Source organism: Eubalaena glacialis, chromosome X, assembly GCF_028564815.1.
Source record: "Eubalaena glacialis isolate mEubGla1 chromosome X, mEubGla1.1.hap2.+ XY, whole genome shotgun sequence".
NCBI classification, from domain to species: Eukaryota; Metazoa; Chordata; class Mammalia; order Artiodactyla; family Balaenidae; genus Eubalaena; species Eubalaena glacialis.
Window position 1 is genome coordinate 48,438,830 of NC_083736.1, and position 24,506 is coordinate 48,463,335.

A 24,506-nucleotide genomic window follows, 5' to 3' on the forward strand; every position below is an offset into this window, starting at 1 on the left:
AAACCTCTTGCTATGTGGCCCGCACGATGTGTACCCCCCAGGACCTGTGAATAGTAAACCTTGTGTTTTCAAACTTCCCCAGCCTTTTCCAGCTTCTACGGGTTGCCTGCATTCCTTGGTTTGTGGCCCTTTTCCTCCATTTTCAAAGCCAGCAATGCTGCATCTCTCTGACACTGCTTCCTTCCTCATATCTTTTCTCTGATCCTTTCTTCTGCCTCTCTCTTCTACTTTAGAGGACCCTTGTGATTACACGGGGCACACTCAGATAATCCAGGATATCTCCCTATTTTAAAATGTTGATTAGCATCTTAAATTCCATCTACAACCTCAATTACCCTTTGGCATATAGCTGAACATAGTCACAGGTTGCAGGGATTTGCACATGGATGTCTTTGCGGGGGAGACCATTATTCTGCCTACCACAAATTCTGTTGAGATCTCACATATACCCTTACAGTTCACCCTCAACCCCACCTTGACTATGCACAAGTAACCAAGTAAGCCTGACCTGATTAACAACTTCTTTATTAAGTTGAGACTGATCCTCTCTTTTTACAAATTCAGAGACGTACAGTTTTTCTATTAGTCTCGTAATAAATAAAGGTCTCTTACATCAGATAGATCATGACTTTCCTTTTAAGATTATCTTTGTTAAGCAATAAACTCCTCAACAAACTCCAAATGCTAGACCAGCGGTTCCCATTGACTACCAACATTTCAAAAGCTTATTTTGGGGATTGAAACTGGGTTTCCAGGTATTTGTTTTCCAAATGAAAACATAACACTCATCTGCTCTCCAAAATCTATCACCTATCCTCATCATTATTTCATAAAAGAACATTCAGCACTAACAAAGTGGAAAAGAACCTCAGAATAATGTATACTTCTTTAAATCACCTTAGCTTAATAAAAAATAAGTTAATTATTTTTATTTTTCTAATTTTGCTGATCTTTGACCAGTTTTTTTTAATCACTTTTAAGATTGATTTACCTGTTGCAACTGTGCCACTGTCCACATGTGTCAAGGACTGGGGACGGCTTCGAAGTTTGCTTTTGAAAGATCTTGGTCTACGTGGTGATGCAGGTGGTACAGGAATCTCTGATGATTGGACTTTGCTGTCTTTAATTGCCCGAAGGCGTTCATAGAGCTCCTGTAGCTCCTTATTCTGCTGGGTTTGAAGATTTACCACTTCCTGAATGTGTCTGAAGGAAAATCATGCAGAAAGCATTTTAATGGCACAGGCACCATCCAGATGAGCCAAGGAACTCTACCAGTACAAGTAAAGTTTAACAAGGAATTTAGATTAAGAATGTGGAAATACAGAATATTTTCACAATTTTAAGATTTTCAATGCCTTCCTAAGTGTGACATTAAACTAATCAGACATAAAGAAAAAGCTCAATAAATTGACAAGAACAAATTTCTAAAACTTCAATACAGTAAAAGATAATTTAAAAAATTAAAGTCTCATAGTACTGATAATATTAACCTTTTCTTTATTATATGTTGCAAGTATAAACAGGAAAAAAATTTGTAACATATAGTAAAAGGTTAATATTCAGAATATATAAATAGCTCCTAAAAATCAATAAGAAAAAAAGAAACAGGGTTTCCCTGGTGGCGCAGTGGTTGAGAATCTGCCTGCCAATGCAGGGGACACGGGTTCGAGCCCTGGTCTGGGAAGATCCCACATGCCATGGAGTGGCTAGGCCCATGAGCCACAATTACTGAGCCTGCGCGTCTGGAGCCTGTGCTCCGCAACAAGAGAGGCCGCGATAGTGAGAGGCCCGCGCACTGTGATGAAGAGTGGCCCCCACTTGCCGCAACTAGAGAAAGCCCTCGCACAGAAACGAAGACCCAACACAGCCTGAAATAAATAAATTAATTAATATTAAAAAAAATGGAGTATCATTAATAATAACTAAGTATTAAATGCTAAAAAAAAAAAAAAGAAACAACTTTATAGAAAAAGGGGGAAAGAATATGAAAAGGTGACTCCAAAGAAGAGGAAATACAAGTAGCCAATAAATATGAGATGATGCACATTCTTAGTATTAATTAGAACACAAATTTTTTTAACATCTTTATTGCAGTATAATTGCTTTACAATGGTATGTTAGTTTCTGCTGTATAACAAAGTGAATCAGCTATACATATACATGCATCCCCATATCTCCTCCCTCTTGTGTCTCCCTCCCACCCTCCCTATCCCACCCCTCTAGGTGGTTACAAAGCACCTAGCTGATCTCCCTGTGCTATGTGGCTGCTTCCCACTAGTTATCTATTTTACATTTGGTAGTGTATATATGTCAGTGCTACTCTCTCACTTCGTCCCAGCTTACCCTTCCCCCTCCCTGTGTCCTCAAGTCCACTCTCTACGTCTGCGTCTTTATTCCTGTCCTGCCCCTAGGTTCTTCAGAACCATTTTTTTTTCTTTTAGATTCCATATATATGTGTTAGCATACGTAGAACACAGATTTTAAAACTATTTTTTATTCATCTGATTGGAATAAAATGAAAAGAATCAATAATATCCAGTCTAATCTTGTTAAGGAGTGGGAAAACAGGCACTTTCATATATTTCTGTTTGGTGTGTAAAATGGTATATTTACATTGGATGACAATTTTAAATGTACAAACCTTTTAACCCAGCAATTCCACTTTTAGGTATCTATCCTACAAAAATACTAACATAAGTATGTAAAAATATAAGGATGTTGACTTCAACATTTTTTACATAAGCAAAATATGGGATAAAACTGAAATGCCCATTAAGGAGAGATTAAATCAACTTTAAATGGCTATATGCTATTCCAATGTATGGAATAAAGATTATTTGTGCAAACATGAATATGAAGAGGAGACAATGTTAAGTCAAAAAATTGTAGAGTAACATATATTATGATCCCACTTTTATTAAACTCAAAAACTATATATTTGTAAATGCAAGAAAAATGACAGGCAAGATATATACCAAATAGTTCATTGTGGTCGCCTCTGAGAAATGAGATTAGGGCATGAGAAACAGGAGGCTGGTTTGTGTGCATTTTTACTGTTGTGATATTATGTTTTATAATAAAAAAGATATATTTGGTCTTTGTCCCTGTTCTTGGCACACAGCTCCTAAAACCCTTGTAACTTCCTAAGTGACAAGAGCAATGGGAGAATCTTTTGTTATAATATTTGGTCTTTTGTCCTCAAATAGCTCCAGTTCCTGAAATAGTTCCAGAGTGATAAAGGTAAAAGGAGTGTCTCATTATTCAAAACAAGCCCCTCTGATCACGAAGTGACTTTTGGATAGCCCCTATGGATGGGTACCTCTAAGGAGGGGAACAAGGATGGAAGTTGAATTAATCACCAATGGCCAACGATTTAATCAATCATGCCTATGTAATGAAGCTTCCATAAAAATCCGTGAACTACAGGGGTTCTAAGAGCTTCTAGGTCAGTGAAGACATGGAGGTGCTGGGAGAGTGGCACTTCTGGGAGGCCATGAAGTTCCATGCCCCTTCCCCTATACCTTGCCATCTGGCTGTTCTTGAGTTGTATCCTTTTATAATAAACCAATAATCTAGTAAGGAAACTGTTTTCCTGAGCTCTGTAAGCCACTCTAGCAAGGTAATCAAAGCTGAGGAGGGGTTTGTGGGAACCTCTGATTTACAACAGGTTGGTAAGAAGCATAGGTAACACTACCTGGACTCGTGATGGGCATCTGAAAGGGGGCAGTCTTGTGGGACTGAGCCCTTAGCCTGTGGGATCTGATGCTATCTTTGTAGTTTTCAACCATAAATTTTTTTCCATCATTAAAATGTCACCAATCCAAAATTAGTTACCAATCAAATACTTAGTTCTGTAAAACCCAAGGCAATCAAATTTGTGACAAAAGAGAAGCAGTCCTTACTTTTCTCGTAATCTTTGAAGCTCCACCTTTAAGTCCTCATCCTCTACTTCTGACTCATCATCACTGCTCATTGGGGAAGACGGTGAATAGAAGAGTGAGCTCTGTGTTTGAACATAGGCTTTTTCTTCACGGAGTGGTAAGCACTTTTCTCTCTCTGGACCAGTCTTTGCCACTGATTTCCCTCTGCCACAAAGAGTGGCTGAAAATTCACTATCAGAGGTAGGCTGTATCCCAGAAGTAAGTATCTCTCTCTCTTTAAGCAACAGTTCAGATCCAGACTGCAAGCTACTTCCTGTGGCTGAATTTTCTTCCAATTCCTTTTCTGGAGTCATCAAAGATACATCAGTCTCACAAGCTGTACTGAAAGATGAGAAGTTGTCAGCTTGTTTGGGAATTCTTTTATCTTTTTTGAAGGTTTCCTGAAGAGCTTGTAACTTCTGAGAAGAAAGTGAAGTTTGTGGATTGTCTGTGGCAGGTTCCATTTCTACCAATTGAGACTTTGCTGTTTCAGTAAAGGCTAAAGCTTCTTCACTAGGCTGGCTTGTCATTTTATTGAATGCTGGTATGTGTTCTATTCCAAAAGATGTCACTTTCACTGACTGCTGCTGAGGAACTGTAATCACCTGAAATACAAAAAGGCAAAGGTGGCTGGCTCTGCCTAAACAAAGAGTAAACCCACAAAGAAATTCAATATCAATATATGGCACAGACAATTGGATGGTCTTCTGTAATGTACAAACACTGATAATACCAAAACTAAAAAATCCCATCTATACTTGTCATATTCAAAGCTTTGCAATTGGGCCCTTTGCAAAGAGAATTGGCTTCATATTGCTCAAATAAAATTCTGCAATTAAAAAACATTCCATACGTACACCTAAAACTAACACAATATTGTAAATCATCTATACTTCAATTAAAAAATAAAATGAAAAAAAATTCAATTGCCAAGATTCTAAAGGACATGAAATTAGATTTATAAAAAAGATGACCCAACCACCCACCAAAAAATGATGACCCATTTCTGTGCTCCCTTCCAGCTACTAAAATCCTCATTTCTTTAGACTCGCCTTTAGTGGATGGCTACAGAAGGTGACAGGATGCATATAAGGGGAAAAATTAAATACGATAATGATCTACATGTAAAATAATTACCATCTACAGACCTAGATCTTCAATGCTGTTACCTTTTATAATGCCTTTGTAGATAATGATTTAACCAAAGACACAAACCTGGAACCGACCCCGCTGAAATGATCCACTCATTGCTTTACATCTACTCAAAGCCCTAGCATCAGCTGTGGACTCTCCTGTCAGAGGAATGGGGTCAGGAGCAACTGCTGATCTCGTATCTTCTGTATCCACTGCAAGTTTTGCCAAATTGTAAGCAGAAAGGAGAAAATTGCTTGTTAAGACTACATTTGTTTACATTACCAAAAATGAAGAAAAGTAGAAAAAGCTTAACTCCTGCTAGACAATTAAAAAAGTGTTAATGTAATAAGCAACACTGTAGAAGTCCCTAATTCTGAATCAGACATTGCAAGATTTATCCCGAGACTTAGTATCTATATGAAATGAATACTTTAAAACCAAATTAGTTACAAAAGGAAAAATAAAATGGCAATGACATTAATGGGACGTGTCACATACATGGGCTATGTGGAAAAAGTGGCAAGATTTGTGTATGAACAACAACAAAAAGAAACAGAAGTAAATGAAAAATGATGTTACCTAGTCTATGTCCCTGACTGTAAGCACACTACCTTGACGGACTTTTGATCTCTTGAAAAAGCTGGTTGACTGCCGTAGCCTGTATGCCCAGCTTTTTAATTTGCGAGTCCAGGATTTCTTGCTAATAGGATTTTTGAGACTAGGACAAGTAAAGCTTAGGCCAAAATATCCACCTCCTGTCTGCAGATGAATGGCTCCACCGCTTGACACAGCAGCAGGATAGGCCTCTGGATCCCCTGGAAGTGAAGCATCTGGGGACATCTCCTAATGGAGACAAAAAGAGGAAAACCAAAATGGTAGTCATTTAGGTGAGGTGGAGCAATTGTTTCTACCATTGGAGTTTCTTGTATGGACTAATCAGTAATCAAAAATAGAATGCTATATGCTAAAGGAACTTCTCTAGGCAGGAAACACAAGAGAAGGAAAAGACCTACAAAAACAAACCCAAAACAATTAAGAAAATGGTAATAGTAACATACATATCGATAATTACCTTAAATGTAAATGGATTAAATGCTCCAACCAAAAGACACAGACTGGCTGAATGGATACAAAAACAAGACCCACATATATGCTGCCTACAAGAGACCCACTTCAGACCTGGGACACATACAGACTGAAAGTGAGGGGATGGAAAAAGATATTCCATGCAAATGGAAATCAAAAGAAAGCAGGAGTAGCAATTCTCATATCAGACAAAATAGACTTTAAAACAAAGACTATTACAAGAGACAAAGAATGACACTACATAATGAACAAGGGATCAATCCAAGAAGAAGATATAACAATTGTAAATATTTATGCACCCAACATAGGAGCACCTCAATATATAAGGCAAATACTAACAGCCATAAAAGGGGAAATCGACAGTAACAATCATAGTAGGGGACTTTAACACCCCACTTTCACCAATGGACAGATCATCCAAAATGAAAATCAATAAGGAAACACAAGCTTTAAATGATACATTAAATGACATGGACTTAATTGATATTTATAGGACATTCCATCCAAAAACAACAGAATACACTTTCTTCTCATGTGCTCATGGAACATTCTCCAGGATAGATCACGTCTTGGGTCACAAATCAAGCCTCAGTAAATTTAAGAACATTGAAATCATATCAAGCATCTTTTCTGACTACAACGCTATGAGATTAGAAATCAATTACAGGGGAAAAAAAAACAAAAAACACAAACACATGGATGCTAAACAATACACTACTAAATAACCAAGAGATCACTGAAGAAATCAAAGAGGAAATCAAAAAATACCTAGAAACAAATGACAATGAAAACACGACGGCCCAAAACCTATGGGATGCAGCAAAAGCAGTTCTAAGAGGGAAGTTTATAGCTACACAAGCCTACCTTAAGAAACAAGAAACATCTCAAATAAACAACCTAACCTTACACCTAAAGCAATTAGAGAAAGAAGAACAATAAAACCCCAAAGTTAGCAGAAGGAAAGAAATCATAAAGATCAGATCAGAAAGAAATGAAAAAGAAATGAAGTAAACGATAGCAAAGATCAATAAAACTAAAAGCTGGTTCTTTGAGAAGATAAACAAAATTGAAAAACCATTAGCCAGACTTATAAAGAAAAAAAGGGAGAAGACTCAAATCAATAGAATTAGAAATGAAAAAGGGGAAGTAACAACTCACACTGCAGAAATACAAAGGGTCATGAGAGTGTACTAAAAGCAACGATATGCCAATAAAATGGACAACCTGGAAGAAATGGACAAATTCTTAGAAATGCACCACCTTCCGAGATTGAACCAGGAAGAAACAGAAAATATGAACAGACCAAGCACAAGCACTGAAATTGAGACTGTGATTAAAAATCTTCCAACAAACAAAAGCCCAGGACCAGATGGCTTCACAGGCGAATTCTATCAAACATTTAGAGAAGAGCTAACACCTATCCTTCTCAAACTCTTCCAAAATATAGCAGAGGGAGGAACACTCCCAAACTCATTCTACGAGGCCATCATCACCCTGATACCAAAACCAGACAAAGATGTCACGAAAAAGAATGGGGGCTTCCCTGGTGGCACAGTGGTTGAGAATCTGCCTGCGAATGCAGGGGACAAGGGTTCGAGCCCTGGTCTGGGAAGATCCCACATGCCGCGGAGCAACTAGGCCCGTGAGCCACAATTACTGAGTCTGCGCGTCTGGAGCCTGTGCTCCGCAACAAGAGAGGCCGAGATAGTGAGAGGCCCGCGCACCGCGATGAAGAGTGGCCCCCGCTTGCCGCAACTGGAGAAAGCCCTCACACAGAAACGAAGACCCAACACAGCCATAAATAAATAAATAAATAAAAGAACGTGAATTTCTTTAAAAAAAAAAAAAAGATGTCACAAAAAAAGAAAACTACAGACCAATATCACTGATGAATATAGATGCAAAAATCCTCAACAAAATACTAGCAAACAGAATCCAACAGCACATTAAAAGGATCATACACCATGATCAAGTGGGGTTTATCCCAGGAATGCAAAGATTCTTCAATATACACAAAGCAATCAATGTGATACACCATATTAACAAATTGAAGGAGAAAAACCATATGATCATCTCAATAGATGCAGAGAAAGCTTTCAACAAAATTCAACACCCATTTATGATAAAAGCCCTGCAGAAAGTAGACATAGAGGGAACTTTCCTCAACATAATAAAGGCCATATATGACAAACCCACAGCCAACATCATCCTCAATGGCGAAAAACTGAAACCATTTCCACTAAGATCAGGAACAAGACAAGGTTGCCCACTCTCACCACTATTATTCAACATAGTTTTGGAAGTTTTAGCCACAGCAATCAGAGAAGAAAAAGAAATAAAAGGAATCCAAATCAGAAAAGAAGAAGTAAAGCTGTCACTGTTTGCAGATGACATGATACTATACATAGAGATTCCTAAAGATGCAACCAGAAAACTACTAGAGCTAATCAATGAATTTGGGAAAGTAGCAGGATACAAAATGAATGCACTGAAATCTCTTGCTTTCCTATACACTAATGATGAAAAATCTGGAAGTGAAATTAAGAAAACACTCCCATTTTCCACTGCAACAAAAAGAATAAAATACCGAGGAATAAACCTACCTAAGGAGACAAAAGACCTGTATGCAGAAAATTATAAGACACTGATGAGAGAAATTAAAGATGATACCAAAAGATGGAGAGATATACCGTGTTCTTGGATTGGAAGAATCAACATTGTGAAAATGACTATACTACCCAAAGCAATCTATAGATTCAATGCAACCCCTATCAAACTACCAATGGCATTTTTCTCAGAACTAGAACAAAAAATTTCACAATTTTTATGGAAACAGAAAAGACCCTGAATAGCCAAAGCAATCTTGAGAACGAGAAATGGAGCTGGAGGAATCAGGCTCCCTGACTTCAGACTATAATACAAAGCTACAGTAATCAAGACAGTATGGTACTGGCACAAAAACAGAAATATAGATCAATGGAACAGGATAGAAAGCCCAGAGATAAACCCACGCACATATGGTCACCTTATCTTTGATAAAGGAGGCAAGCATATACAGTGGAGAAAAGACAGGCTCTTCAATAAGTGGTGCTGGGAAAACTGGACAGCTACATGTAAAAGTATGAAATTAGAACACTCCCTAACACCATACACAAAAATAAACTCAAAATGGATTAAAGACCTAAATGTAAGGCCAGACGCTATCAAACTCTTAGAGGAAAACATAGGCAGAACACTCTATGACATAAATCACAGCAAGATCCTTTTTGACCCACTTCCTAGAGAAATGGAAATAAAAATACAAATAAACAAATGGGACCTAATGAAACTTAAAAGCTTTTGCACAGCAAAGGAAACCATAAACAAGACCAAAAGACAACCCTCAGAATGGGAGAAAATATTTGCAAATGAAGCAACTGACAAAGGATTAATCTCCAAGATTTACAAGCAGCTCATGCAGCTCAGTAACAAAAAAACAAACAACCCAATCCAAAAATGGGCAGAAGACCTAAATAGACATTTCTCCAAAGAAGATATACAGATTGCCAACAGACACATGAAAGAATGCTCAACATCATTAATCCTTAGAGAAATGCAAATCAAAACTACAATGAGATATCATCTCACACCGGTCAGAATGGCCATCATCAAAAAATCTAGAAACAGTAAATGCTGGAGAGGGTGTGGAGGAAAGGGAACACTCTTGCACTGCTGGTGGGAATGTAAGTTGATACAGCCACTATGGAGAACAGTATGGAGGTTCCTTAAAAATCTAAAAATAGAACTACCATATGACCCAGCAATCCCACTACTGGGCATATACCCTGAGAAAACCATAATTCAAAAAGAGTCATGTACCAAAATGTTCATTGCAGCTCTATTTACAATAGCCAGGACATGGAAGCAACCTAAGTGTCCATCATCGGATGAATGGATAAAGAAGATGTGGCACATATATACAATGGAATATTACTCAGCCATAAAAAGAAACAAAATGGAGGTATTTGTAGTGAGGTGGATGGACCTCGAGACTGTCATACAGAGTGAAGTACGTCAGAAAGAGAAAAACAAATACAGTATGCTGACACATATATATGGAATCTAAAAAAAAAAAAGGTGATGAAGAACCTGGGGCAAGACGGGAATAAAGACACAGACCTACTAGAGAATGGACTTGAGGACACGGTGAGGGGGAAGGGTAAGCTGGGACAAAGTGAGAGAGTGGTAGTGTGTATATGGACATATATACACTACCAAATGTAAAATAGATAGCTAGTGGGAAGCAGTCGCATAGCACAGGGAGATCAGCTCGGTGCTTTGTGACCATCTAGAAGGGTGGGATACGGAGGGTGGGAGGGAGGGAGATGCAAGAGGGAAGAGATATGGGGATATATGTATATGTATAACTGATTCATTTTGTTATAAAGCAGAAACTAACACACCATTGTAAAGCAATTATACTCCAATAAAAATGTAAAAAAAAAATAGAATGCTACGTATACTTCTATTAATAGTATCATATCAGACTAAACCTGAAGTATTCAACTTATAGGAATTAAGCCTTCCCCTTTCTTTAAAAATACTATTTAGACTTCAGATAAATAAAACAGCAGAATGTTAAACTTCCACCCTAGAATATTTTTTATTATAGCAACTTTGAAAACTGAAAATTAAAATATGAAGGAAATAACCCTCATATGCACCAATTCACTAGAAAAGGTTACTTAAACCCTATGATCTTAAAATGGAAATTTTCATTTATGCTTATATTATCTAAGAGAGTTAAAGATGCCTGACATGCATGATAAACATAGAAAAACAAGATATCTAGGCATTTACATTTACAGAAATATATTACCAAATCAAGTTTCTTACATTATATAAGCACACAGAAATTTACAATGGACCTCAAAATTATTTCAAATTTAAACTCTAAAAATCGTTAACATCAGGCCACAGCTGGCTACAAAATCATTCTTCCCTCTTCTTGTCCTCCCATCCCTCCCCTCAAAAACCAGAATTAACTGCTGCTGTATTCTGAGTATTCTAAAAATAAATGTCTTATAATAACTAATACAAAAAATTAATATACACAGCCAGAAATACTTTGGGAAACATGAGAATGGCCCCTAGTAATTTAGAAAATTAAAAGAGTAAAAGTTCAAAGAAAGGGATTCAGCATTTGTCTGAAGGAAGACAGCCTAAGCGGCACTAAGTAAACTGCAGTTTGGGGTAAGCATTATTAACACTTAAGTCAGCAGTTATTAAAAGTAAAATTCTGAACAGTTTTTATTTTCCAAAGTCCCATTTTGGACTAGTAATATTACTTTTATAAAGAGGAAAAAACTCTCAATAATATTATGATTTAGAAAGTGTTGCACTGGTCCCACTGAAATTACAGAAAAGATTTTTATTAAGTAATAACTGGATCAAGATGATAAATTAAATACAAGTTCTAGCCTCCCTTACCAACCCAAATCCACAGGTACAACAGGAAAAACAGATGTAGACACATGCATATAAGATTTTTTAAATTAATTAATTAATTAATTTTTTAGCTGCGTTGGATCTTCGTTGCTGTGTGCGGGCTTTCTCTAGTTGCAGCAAGCGGGGGCTACGCTTCGTTGTGGTGCGTGGGCTTCTCATTGTGGTGGCTTCTCTTGTTGCAGAGCACGGGCTTTAGGCGCGTGGGCTTCAGTAGTTGTGGCACTCAGGCTCAGTAGTTGTGGCTCACACGCTCTAGAGCGCAGGCTCAGTAGTTGTGGCACACGGGCTTCATTGCTCCATGGCATGTGGGATCTTCCCAGACCAGGGCCCAAACCCGTGTCCCCTGCATTGGCAGGCGGATTCGTAATCACTGCGCCACCAGAGAAGCCCTGCATATAAGATTAAAGGAGGAAAAAGCAGCCTCCTTTAATGCATAATGACATATGCAGGAACTGTTTCAAAATGCAGCGAATTCAGATGGTAGATATGGGCAGCAGGAGAGAGCGCCCTGGCCAACCAAAAGGATGGGTGGTTGGACAGAACGCTTACAAAGCTGTAACAATCTATCTGTCTCCTATCTGTCACTTCAGCATCATCTTATAACACTCTCCTACTTACTGGCCTTCTTTTGTTTCCTGGAACAGGTCTCCTCCTATGAATGTCACCATTACATACAAATCCTTCCCTGACCACCCTATATAAAGTAATTCCTTAGTCTTCCTATCATAGCCCTTTATTCATTTGTTTAGGATCTATCTTCCCCCACTAGAATGTGAGCTCCACAAAAACAGAGATCTTGACTTATTCACTGCTCAGCAGATATTCACTGAATGGACGAGTGAACTGGTTGGGGCACCTTCCCACCTCATCTCCACAATGAACAAAAGACAGCAGAGGCATCTGCTCCCAAATAAGAGTGGTAAGGAGGAAAATGTTTATTGCCAAGAAAAAGGTCAGTAACGTACGGAAGAGACAAGATCCAGGAGTAAGGGGAAGCCCTGCTACCTTTGAAGACTAGCTACTGGACCTCCCTCCGGGCAGCATTAAAGACAAGTTGCAATACCCAGAGCCAGGAAGCATGTCCCACGCTTTTCCCACAATTACTGGAGTAAGGCTATAGTAATTATATATAGCATTTACAAACGGACAAACAGGGAATCTTATGGGGGAAAAAGAAAAACTGAGTACACAACGAAGAATCACCAACACTTTTGGGAAATCAGCACTTTAAGAAAACACTAAACTCAACAAACAGAATACCCAAGGAAACAGCATTAATAACACAGAATAAGACTTTAATATGTTGAAAGAGATGTGTGAATATACTATATCCATAAGAAAAAGAATGAACTATAGTTACTAGAAATTAAAAATACAATCCTTGACATAAAAAAAAATAGCTGAATAGGAGATTATAAACAGCTTAAAAGTTGAGACATTCTCCCAGTACAAAAAGCAAAAGGACAAAGAGATGGAAAGCATGAAATGAGGGACTTCCCTGGTGGTGCAGTGGTTAAGAATCTGCCTGCCAATGGAGGGAACACAGGTTCAATTCCTGGTCCAGGAAGATGCCACATGCCGCGGAGCAACTAAGCCCGTGCGCCAGAACTACGGAGCCTACGCTCTAGAGCCCGCGTGCCACAACTACTGAAGCCTGCGTGCCTAGAGCCTGGGCTCTGCAACAACAGAAGCCACCACAATGAGAAGCCCTCACACTGCAACAAAGAATAGCCCCCACTCGCAGCAACTAGAGAAAGCCCACGCGCAACAATGAAGACCACATGCAGCCAAAAATTTTTTTAAAAAGCGTGAAATGAAAAGTTAATAGATAAGAAAAACAGGAAATGAAGAAATAAAACTGTCTCTATTCACAGATGATAAGATCTTATATACTGATATTATATAGAAAATCCACCAAAAGCTATCACAGCTAATAAAAAAACTCAGCGAAGTTGAAGGATACAACATCAACAATCAAAAATCAATCGTATTTCTATACACTAGCAATGAAAAATCTGAAAAGGAAATTAAGAAAACAATTTCATTTATAATAACAACAAAGAATAAAGTAACAAACAGTGCTGGAACAACTGGATAGCCACATGCAAAAGAATGAAGCTGGACCTTTATCTCACACCATATACAAAAATTAACTCAAAATGATTCTACCATCTGTACTTAAGTGTGAAGCAAAATAAAGATATTTCTGGACATTAAAAAAATAAAAACAAATTGGTCACCCATGCAACATATTTAAAAATATGACTCATAGAAGCATTTCAGGGGGGAAACAAAAAGGAATTCTAGGACACCAGAAACAGTGGCAGGTAATAAGTTTGATCTAGATGTAGCAATGGACACTTGAAACAAACAAAAGAATCCATTTAACCTTGACACTTGGAAGAGTCTCTTGAGCAACAAAGTTTAAATGACAGAGAATTACATTTCATTTTTTTATGGTTCTAATCACATTACGTGATTATCAGATAACACAAATAATCATAATATAAATGCTGTTTACTGATTTTCAGTTCTTCCAATCAACCTACAGACAAAGCACAACCGATAATGAAAAAAATGTAGATGTTATAAACTTTGCCAATGTTAAAAAGTAATTTAAGTAATAAAAATTGGGAGGTGTATGGGGAAGAAAAGTAGAGGAAAGGGAAAATATAATTTCTCTACCCTTCATAGAAGTGAGTCAAAATTTATTGTATAAAATTACTAAATCAAAAAATCGATAAGTATATTATTTATAAGTTATTAATAGCAATGACCACAAGAATTAAAACCAGGAACTTAATATTGTTTGGGTAGTGGGAGTGTTAACACAACAATTCCTTTTAATTTTCTATCCTTCTGAATTTCTTTTGCGTTTATGCATTAATTGCATAATTTTAAATTACTAGTTTACCAAAAAATAAGTACTTAAATTATATTTACTCAATGGAATATTATGCTGTTGTTTAAAAAAGTTAGGTGAGGGGACTTCCCTGGTGGTCCAGTGGTTAAGAATCCGCCTTCCAATGCAGGGGATGCAGGTTCGATCCCTGGTTGGGGAACTAAGATCCCACATGCCGCGGGGCAACTAAGCCCATGCGCCGCAACTACCAAGCCTGTGCGCTATAGAGCCCAAGAGCTACAACTAGAGAGAAGCCTGCGCACTGCAACTAAGACCTAATGCAGCCAAATAAATAAATAAATATATTTTTAAAAAAGTTAGGTGAGGTGGAACTATGTATACTGACATGGATAGATGTCCATAAGTGGGAAAAAAATTTAGAACAGCACATGTATGTAAGGAAGTATGTGTATATATAGTATGTATCTGTGTCTTTGTAAATAGATATAATACATATAAAGAAGTGCTATATAAATATTTGTATATTAGTGAAAACCATGTCTGGAAAGATTTATCAACAGCTGTGTCTATAGGTTTAGAAGTGGGGTGGATTTTACTTTATATACATGCATATACTACTTATATAATAATAACAGTAATAAAGAGATACAGTGATAAATATTTTAAAATATGTCTATGATATACTGTAAAATTAAAAAAGTAAGTTGTAGACCAATATGTTTATAGCACAATACTATTTTTGTGAATAAGAAGTTGTAGATTTGTAAGTAGATCTGTGTAAGCTTAAGTCAAGAAGAATTAGTACCATATAGTGGATAAGCACCAGATAGTGGTTATCCCTATGAGTTGAAGGAACAGAAAAGAGAAATTAAATTCCTACATTACATAAGTTAAAAAAAACAAGTCATGAGGTTATGGGGTTTTTAAATTTTTCTTTTAAAATATTTTTTTCAAATAAATAAAAACCCACAAACAAGATTAAATTAAAACCATAATATTTTTAAAAATGAAACTGATAACAGGCATTTTTAAGTGGAAATCTAAAAGCAAGTTCTTCCTACCCACTAAAACAATCTATAAATCAGTCCTGTTCTGTCATTAATACAAAAAGAAACATTGCTCACAAGTTCCTAGCTAATTCACCAGAGGGCTCTCTCACCAAGAAAGTTCTACCGTCTCTATTAAGTTCTGGGCCCCTGCAGCCTAAGCTATGGCCTTCTTAAATACCTGTGACCGCAGAATCTTGTGACATAGATAATTTCATTTCAAAGGACAGAACTTTAGAAAAGAAGGCATTTCTTTAAAAGCATAGGATAAGGAATTGGTTAGAAAGAATGATACTTACATGTAAACATAATTCGCTGGGTATAGAAGTTATCACATTCAGGTCCCTTTTGAACACTGATATGTTAGCAGGCTGACTCACAGTCACATTGGACAGAATCTTAGAGCCTGTCTGCTGAAAATTGGGGGACTGTGCAGGACTATCTTGAACTCCACAGTGACTGATGCCTATGACTTCTGGCACTGGACATGAGACTGTGTCTTCAGCAGAGGAAGAAAACGGAGAGTCTATGCTTTGGGTATCCTTCTGACTCTCAGGATAGATGCTAGATATGCTATGCTCCTGATAGAGCAAATTTCTTAATTTTTCATCCAGAGTTTTAATTCGGTTGTCTGCAAACTCCATTTTTGGAGGTCCTTCCCCATCTGATTCCACGACAGTAGAGGACAGAAGGCTAGTTGGTTCAAGGCCAGGGGTCTGAGTGGGAATGACCATCTTAGGAGAACTTGCTTCCATGATCACTGCGGTTTCTCCTTCTTGGGAAATAAACTCTGCATCCGTAGTTGGCTGCTGCACTGGTAAGGACTGAGGCTTTTGATCAGACATAAATGCCGGGGTTGTAAGAGAGTTAGGAGCAATCTGAGTTGACTCACCAGGAGCTGCCTGACTGGCAGCTTGGTGACCTGGATACACAGGTAGGAATATGCCTGCTTGGCTGGTGAGTCCCTCACATTCAAGTGGAACTGCACGAACTGAAGTAGCCGTATGACTGGAACTACTAGCAACTGGTGCCATTATCTGCTTGTCATCTTCCACTTGATAAAGTATAGCTGGCAGCTTAGTTTCTACACTGGCATATTCAGAAATCTTACCATCAACTACATCCTTGTGTTCTGATGTGGAGGTGTAAAGTGCACGCTGGCATGGATTATTTTCTAGAGTGAGCAGCGTGTCCTGTGATATTTCCTTATTACTTATGTTTCTTGGACCTGGAACAATAACAAAGAATGGCTAAGCATGTATTGGTAAGTACAAAGCATGGACTAGTACTCAAACTCAAAAGGAACAGGAGGAGCAAGGGGCAAATTAGAACCTGTGTGAAAGTACTCTTGTAAATAAGACTCAAAATACACAGAATTCAACCTAACAAGGAGAAAAACCTTTTCCTTTTTTTTCATAAATTTTAAAATTTAAATGGCTTAAGTTACCTCCTAACATTAACATCTTCAAAAATGCTTATGAAAATTCTCATAAGCATAAAATACCCATGAAAACAAGTTAAAGATACAGTATATATTTTGCATCCCCATCTTCCAGGTCTGGATAAAGGTGGCAGAGAACAAACACTTACTAGAAAGCAGATTTAGCCCAGGAACTGTAGACATGGACTGCTGAAGAGAAGGAAGAGATTGAGCCTCACGGTTTCTTATTGTCTGATTGATACAAAATCGCCATCGACCAACTGGGGATGACTGAGGAGCAGATTCATCTGTAGAAAGAACTGGCAAAAATTAATATGCTAAGCAATTGTCAATATGTTTACCTATTGACTAAGGAAACCAGGTTAAAACACCGATTTGTCTTTTATCTCCATTTCCAACGGCACTAGGATATGTGTAACTTGTAAGACCAGACCTCCCAACCCTGACTGACAAATACTCTAACAACTAAGCACAAGATATCTTTAGAGAAGGATTTTGGATTCTACGGAAACAAACATTGTATCAATAGCAATTAAAAGCAGGGCACTTTTGGGAAAAAAACGAAAAGCACTTTTTCCACTAAAACCTACATCTTCTGTTCTGTATCCTGATTATGGTGGTGCTTACACAAATCTATAAGAGGACTAAAATTTACAGAACCCTACACCAAAAGAAAAAAAAGTCTATTTTACTGGATGACAACTTAAAAAATAAAGTAAAATAAGCCCCTACATCTGTACTCCTACTTTGTTAAATTATTCAAATAAGTTATTCTCTTTTAAACTTTACCCTACTTTGCCAGTCAGAAATATACTCAGGGACTTCCCTAGTGGCACAGTGGTTAAGAATCCGCCTGCCAATGCAGGGGACACGGGTTCAAGCCCTGGTCCGGGAAGATCCCACATGCCGCGGAGCTACTGAGCCTGTGCGCCACAACTACTGAGCCTGTGTACCACAACTACTGAAGCCTGCACGCCTCGAGCCCGTGCTCCGCAACAAGAGAAGCCACCACAGTGAGAAGCCCGCGCACCGCAACGAAGAGCAGACCCCACTCGCTGCAACTAGAGAAAGCCCGCACGCAACAACGAAGACCCAACACAGCCATAAATAAATAAATAAAAAGAAATCTACTCAAGACTCCTGTTAATGAGAAAAAGAAGACAGAGGAGAACCCTGACATCCTAACACAAACTACATTTGAGGGTAATGGTATCTGGTTCCATGACTCCCACACCACCTGTTGCTTCTTCATGCTGTTATAATTCCTTCAGATGTCCTCATTCGTCTGTGGCTCTTCTCCCCCTCCCAGACACTCTAAATATACCCATGACCAGAGCTGAGAAGAATGGAGAGATAAGGTTATGAGAAAAGAAAATAGAAGACCCCATTTTTAGTCCCTGGCAGTTTATCTGGTATCTGATTTACAAAAACTTATCAGTGATCAGAGCAGGTAGAAGCATATCATTGGTGGAATGAAATCAAGATACTAATGCTATTAAAACATGAGGCAAAAAAAAAAAAAACATGAGGCAAACTTAGAACATGATGATTTTAGCTAAGAAACTTGTTGTCCATCTCACATAGGGGAAAAAAAAAACTTACCAGTTAAGTTCAAACAATAAAGCCATTAAAGGTCAGCAGTACTGTGACTGCTTCTCTGGTAACATACCATGCAACAACTCAGAAATAAATTAATCAGGTAAAGAATCAATACTTGGAGGAAATTTGGAGAATGGTTTTACTTCTCACTTTTTTTACTTCTTATTTCTGGGCTATAAAGTCCTTTCAAAGTGTGGGAAAACCTACATAAACAATTTATCAAATTCCTTTATTGGCTAACATCTTTCCCAAGGTGTGTACATTAAAAGTTTCCAAATGTCTTGCTTCAAAAGCCAAATGGTAAATTTTATTAAGTATACTTACTGCTGGTTTGAGTGGATGCAGAATTTATCTGTACTTGTTCAGATGATCCTGTCTGAATTAAAAATGAATAGATAAATAAAGAAGTTCCTGATACATATCCGAGAAGACCTATTTGCTAAGCAATTGCTCTTACTTGGCTACTGCTGGATTCCACAGTAATAGAGTCAACTCCAACGGCTCTTTCTGCAGCAGAGTGGACATGAAGGATCTCCTGGGCTTGACCTACGATAGCCCTCAATTCTTCTACAAATTTTTCTTTTTCACTTTCCAGGACAAAGTTATCTTCGACCTATTCAAAAGTAAAAGTAATTCTATTCACAAGAATGAATTTAGTTTCTTCAAAATTATAATATGGTGACTACCATAAAGAAAAATAAATTAGGTATTTAGATCTAAATGCCACAACAGAATTAACAAAGACCAGCAATAAAATGCCACATAATACATTAAATTATTCTATTTTGAGACCACTGACATTTGTCAGATTGGCACTACCTACCAGAAGCCAGCATTTTAAAAAAATCTGGCATTCTATAAATTGATTGCCATTTGAAGAACATAACTGAGGTAATGTTTACGTTTAAAACTAGGATGTCCAAACGCAAAAGCTTTTAAATAAAAAAAAAATCACAAAATGAAGCATCTCTAAAGATGATAAAGAATGGCCTAGAGACAGTTCAGAAAATACTACATTAAATAAGAGGCAGACTGACAAAATTATTAACTTTTAAAATGTTAAATTCTGCTTGGCCAGGAATGTATATACAAAGAAAACTGGCAGAAACAAAAGCATTATGTACTCTTCATGCCACCCTAGCTCATCCCCATTAAAAAAAAAGAGGAGGGGAATAGTAACTTAAGCCTAACAATTCAAAGAAAATACAAAAACTAAATTAAATGATGAACATTACTTGAACACCTATATGTAAGATGTTGTATCAGTAGCTAATACATTAGAATTACCTGGGGAACTTTACAAACTATTAATGCTTAGGCCTCATCTCCAAAAATTCTGATTTAATTAGGGACCCAGGCAACAGAATTGTTTTTGTTTTACTTTTTGTTTGGGTTTTTTTTTTTTGGCTGCGCCACGTGGCTTGCAGGATCTTAGCTCCCCGACCAGGGATTGAACCCGGACAACGGCAGTGAAAGCACCGAGTCCTAACCACTGGACCACCAGGGAATTCCCAACAGAATTGTTTTTAAAAAGCTCTTCCAGTGATTTTGACATGCAGCTAGGGATAAGAACCACTGACCTAGATCCTCTCTTAATGAAACTCCCTCATATTTTACACATAAATATACAGAAACCAGAGGAGGTATAGTGACTTACTCTTGATCATAACCAATTTAGCTCCGTACAAATTTTAAAAACTAGCAGTACCCTAAAAAAAGATGGCTCTGAATAAACGGGGGGAGAGTTAGAGAGGAAAAAGAGACAGAATGCTGAAGGGAAAATAATTTGGTTTTACTGTACTTACCATATAGTCTGCAATATCCTCTGGTGCATCACCATCAACATCAAACTTGAAGGTGACCATCTTGTTATTGTGTGTCTCCAGTTGACACTCCACCATGTTGTCTCCAGAGGTTGACACCTGGGCACAAACATGTCACTAGTTTAAGAGTCAGTCATTGTCTTCTCTTTGTAAATGGTGCAGGAAACATTTGGATGAGCTCACATACAATATATGAAAAAAATGGTTTTAACTGTTCAGAATCTAAAAAGATTGTTTTTCCCTTGATGAAATACTGTCTAAACAACCATTGTATGACAAATCTAAGGCTCAAATTATTCAGCAAAAAATAAGTTAGAAATGTGAACCTGTGGGAAAGAAAAGGAACACAACTTTTATGAAAAGGCAAAAAAAAAAAAGTTACAACGGTCACTATAGCTATCTGCAATGCAAAGATCTAAATCTGGTCATTCATTTCCAAAATTCTCCCACAAATTGACCCTTTAAGCTAAAGAAAATGCACTGCTAATGGAAATGTAAACTGGTCCAAACTTTATGGACAGCAACCTAGAAATACGTATTTAGAAACTTTAAAAAAATCTTCATACTCTTTGACCCACTAATTCTACTTCTAGGAATCTATCATAAGGAAATAATCAGGTATATATACAAAGATTTGTGTTCAAGAGTGTTTGCTGCAGAGTTTCATAATACTCTATACTCACCTCCACAGCAACATCGCCCCTCCCTGACCCCCCAGACCTCAACATGCACTCTTAACCAAATCATATTTATACACTGACCTGAAGGACAGTAAGCTGAAATTTAGTCCCCTTCTCTGATCTAGGACAGGAAGCTCTTCTCTGTTTGATCCGATCTTGTTTGCCATTTCCACTTGGGTTATCAGGGGTATTGGTGTTTTCCTTCACAGCTGCCACATCATTATTCAAACTATTATTTAAAAAAAAACAAAAGCAATTCCAATTCAATTTCTCAGAGAAGACATTATTCCATGATTCTCAAAGTCCAATATTTAACCCAAATCAGAGTTAACATCTGAAATTCCTTTGTGGATAGAATCATTCCATCTTGATGGTAAAATTCTAAGAAAAACCCTCAATTATAAAATCATAAATAATGTTTAAATAAAATATATAAGTAGTACAATATCTCTCAAAAAGTTATGACTGCACAACTCTGCAAATATACTAAATGCCATTGAATTGTACACTTTAAATGGGTGAAAATCTAATAGTATGTGAATTATATCTCAATAAAGCTGTTTTTAAAAGTTATGAAACACTGAGATTATATTGTATGTATTAGGCAAACATCTCACAGTAGTGGGAGTGAAAGAAAAACACTGCTAGTGATGGACCTCTGTGGAACCTTTTATCAGGGGATGTTCCTGATCAATTTTATTTTGTTTGTTTGGGGGTTTTTCTTATTAATATGTTCAAATAAAACTTCTAAAAACCAATTCTCACTCAAAATATAGCTGTTTATGTAACAAACTCAACAGGGGATACATGAGGTGTGGAAGACAGGAATAGCGCAGGAAATAGAAAAAGAAATGAAAATGAGATAAAGAAAATGTAGTATGTATATACAATGGAATATTATTCTGCCATAAAAAAGAATGAAATCTCGCCATTTGTAACAATATAGATGGAACTTGAGGGCATTATGCTAAGTAAAGTAAGTCAGAAAGAGAAAGACAAATACCATATGATCTCACGTATATGTGCAATCTAAAAAAACGAAAAATCTCCCAAGCTCATAGACACAGAGAACAGATTGGTGGTTGCCAGAGGCAGGGGTGGGGGGAGAGGGTGGCAAGTGGGCGAAATGGGTGAAGGGAGTCGAAAGGTACAAACTACCAGTTATAAAATAAATAAGTCATGTAATGTACAGCATGGCAACTATAGTTAATAATGCTGTATTGCATATTTCAAAGTTGCTAAGAGAGTAGATTTTAAAAGTTCTCATCACAAGAAAAAAAATTCTGTAACTATGTATGGTGATGGATGTTTAAACTAGACTTATTGTGGTGATCATTTCATAATATATACAAATGTTGAATCACTCTATTATATATCCAAAACTAATATAAGGGTATACATGAGTTTTACCTCAATAGAATGAAAGGAAGGAAGGAAGGAAGGAAAGAAGGAAGGAAGGAAGGAAGGAAGGGAGGAAGGAAGGAAGAGGGAAGGAGGGAGGGAGGGAGGGAAGAAGAAAAAATACACCATAATTTTGGTTAAAGAAAACTGAAAATGAACGATGTGAAAATGATTCAACATGATTAATTCTAACTAGTTATATTTTGCAGGTTCAAGTCAATATGATTATGACAGGGCAGACTAACTTTCAGCTGATCTGTGTCAAAGGTATTTTTCAGCTTTTTCTTTAATAAATTTGAAGATATTTCAATAAATAACAAAAATTCCAATAAATACATTTGAAACTTAAATGAGATCTGTAAGCAGCAGATGTTTTTTAAATTAATTTTTAGGTTAAGTCCTTTCTCCTAAAAACTACTCAGGAAGTATCTATATAAAGGTATGCAATAAAAAATAAAACTAACTCCTAAAATTTTTTCTATGTCCCTGTGAAAAAGAATTTTCATAAATACAAGTGGAGGAAGAAAATACATTAATACTGCTCTTAGTTTTTTAATAGACAGAGAAATAGCAGTAATAAATAACACCTTCAGAGGATAAAAGGGACATAATTCTAGTCAATTCAGCTGTATCATTCACTTTGCAAAGTTATCTTAAAACACTAGTTTAGGGTTTGGGACAAGATGGAAGAAACTCAACTCTCCCCGTTCCTCCCCACTAAGTATAACTAAAAAATCTGGAAATAATACAGTAGAATATCACAGGAGGGCACTGAATAGTGAAAAAATGAAGGCAGACTAGCTAGGGACTCCCAGGACTTGAGGAAAAATATAGCAGCTTGGCATCTCCTGATTACCCACCCAGTGACAGAAAGCAATCCAAGCTCAGCATCTCCTGACTCCTGGGCCAAAAGGCAAAGGTAGCCCAAGCCCAGTGGTCTCCTGAACCCCAACCTATCAACAGAAGGTGGTTCAGGTGGGCCCTTTCCTCCTGTGGTGATGCTGGTGGGAACCCTACCAGTAGCATGTGGTCTCGAGAGCTGGCTTAGGGCAGCAGGCCTAGAGAAGTGCTCTCCAACACCTTGGTCCAGCAGTGGGTCCCAATGGTGTCAGGTGAACCAAGCAGATCAGAATAATAATACAAAGACTCTGAAAACTAAATCGTCATTAGAACCATAGTCCATAAAAGTAGACCAGGACCTTTGCACCTAAACACAGTGACTGACTGCTAAAATAGAGTATTTAAATAGGATCCAGAGTATCCTAACATAATGTCCAAAATGTCCAGGAGACAAATGAAAATTCTCTGTCATACCAAAAACCAGGAAAATCACAACTTGAATGTGAAAAGACAATCAACAGATGCCAACACCAGGATGAATCAGATATTGGAATTACCTGACAAGGATTTTAAAGCAGCCATTATCAAATTGTTTCAACGAGCAATTACAAATACTTTTGAAGCAAATGAAAAGCCAGAAAATCTCATAATAATAGAAGATACTAAGAAAGAAACAAATGGAAATTATAGAAAGAGTACAATCATAGAAATAAAAAATGCACTGAGTGGGCACAATAGCAGAATGAATAGGACAAAGGAAAGAATCAGTGAACCTGAAGACAGAACAAGAAAAATTAACCCAATCTGAACAAGATAGAGAAAAATATTAGTTTACAACTACCAAATAACAATATGATTATATATCTGGTTGTAATTTATTTCTTTAGATTAGCTGGAACTTTAAATTACATTATTTCTTATTTCCTTTTTTAATTCTTATAATATTTTCCTAAGGACAGAATATGATGGGAATTCCCTAGCACTCCAGTGGTTAGGACTCTGCACTCTCAGTGCCAAGAGCATGGGTTCAATCCCTGGTCAGGGAACTAAGATCCCACAAGCCACGGTGGTGCAGCCAAAAAATAACAACCCCAGAATATTATAATAATGTGAACAAGAAAATGGTCAATAATTTCATAGTCCATATGATCTTTATTAACATAAAAAAGTAAAAATAATATCTACT

At 37.2% G+C, this 24,506-nt stretch overlaps 1 protein-coding gene across 1 annotated transcript in view; it reads right to left on the reverse strand.

Moving 5' to 3' along the window:
* WNK3 (WNK lysine deficient protein kinase 3) overlaps positions 1 to 24,506 on the reverse strand; it is a 136,098-nt gene that overhangs the window by 32,213 nt on the left and 79,379 nt on the right. Inside the window, exons 12-21 of the mRNA XM_061179460.1 lie at positions 21,161 to 21,308; positions 20,382 to 20,498; positions 19,034 to 19,189; positions 18,901 to 18,952; positions 17,127 to 17,264; positions 15,836 to 16,764; positions 5,666 to 5,897; positions 5,136 to 5,266; positions 3,903 to 4,525; positions 992 to 1,203 (exon numbers count right to left, since the gene is read on the reverse strand). Of these exons, the coding sequence (XP_061035443.1) occupies positions 992 to 1,203; positions 3,903 to 4,525; positions 5,136 to 5,266; positions 5,666 to 5,897; positions 15,836 to 16,764; positions 17,127 to 17,264; positions 18,901 to 18,952; positions 19,034 to 19,189; positions 20,382 to 20,498; positions 21,161 to 21,308 (2,738 nt within the window). The remainder of the gene's footprint in view (positions 1 to 991; positions 1,204 to 3,902; positions 4,526 to 5,135; positions 5,267 to 5,665; positions 5,898 to 15,835; positions 16,765 to 17,126; positions 17,265 to 18,900; positions 18,953 to 19,033; positions 19,190 to 20,381; positions 20,499 to 21,160; positions 21,309 to 24,506) is intronic.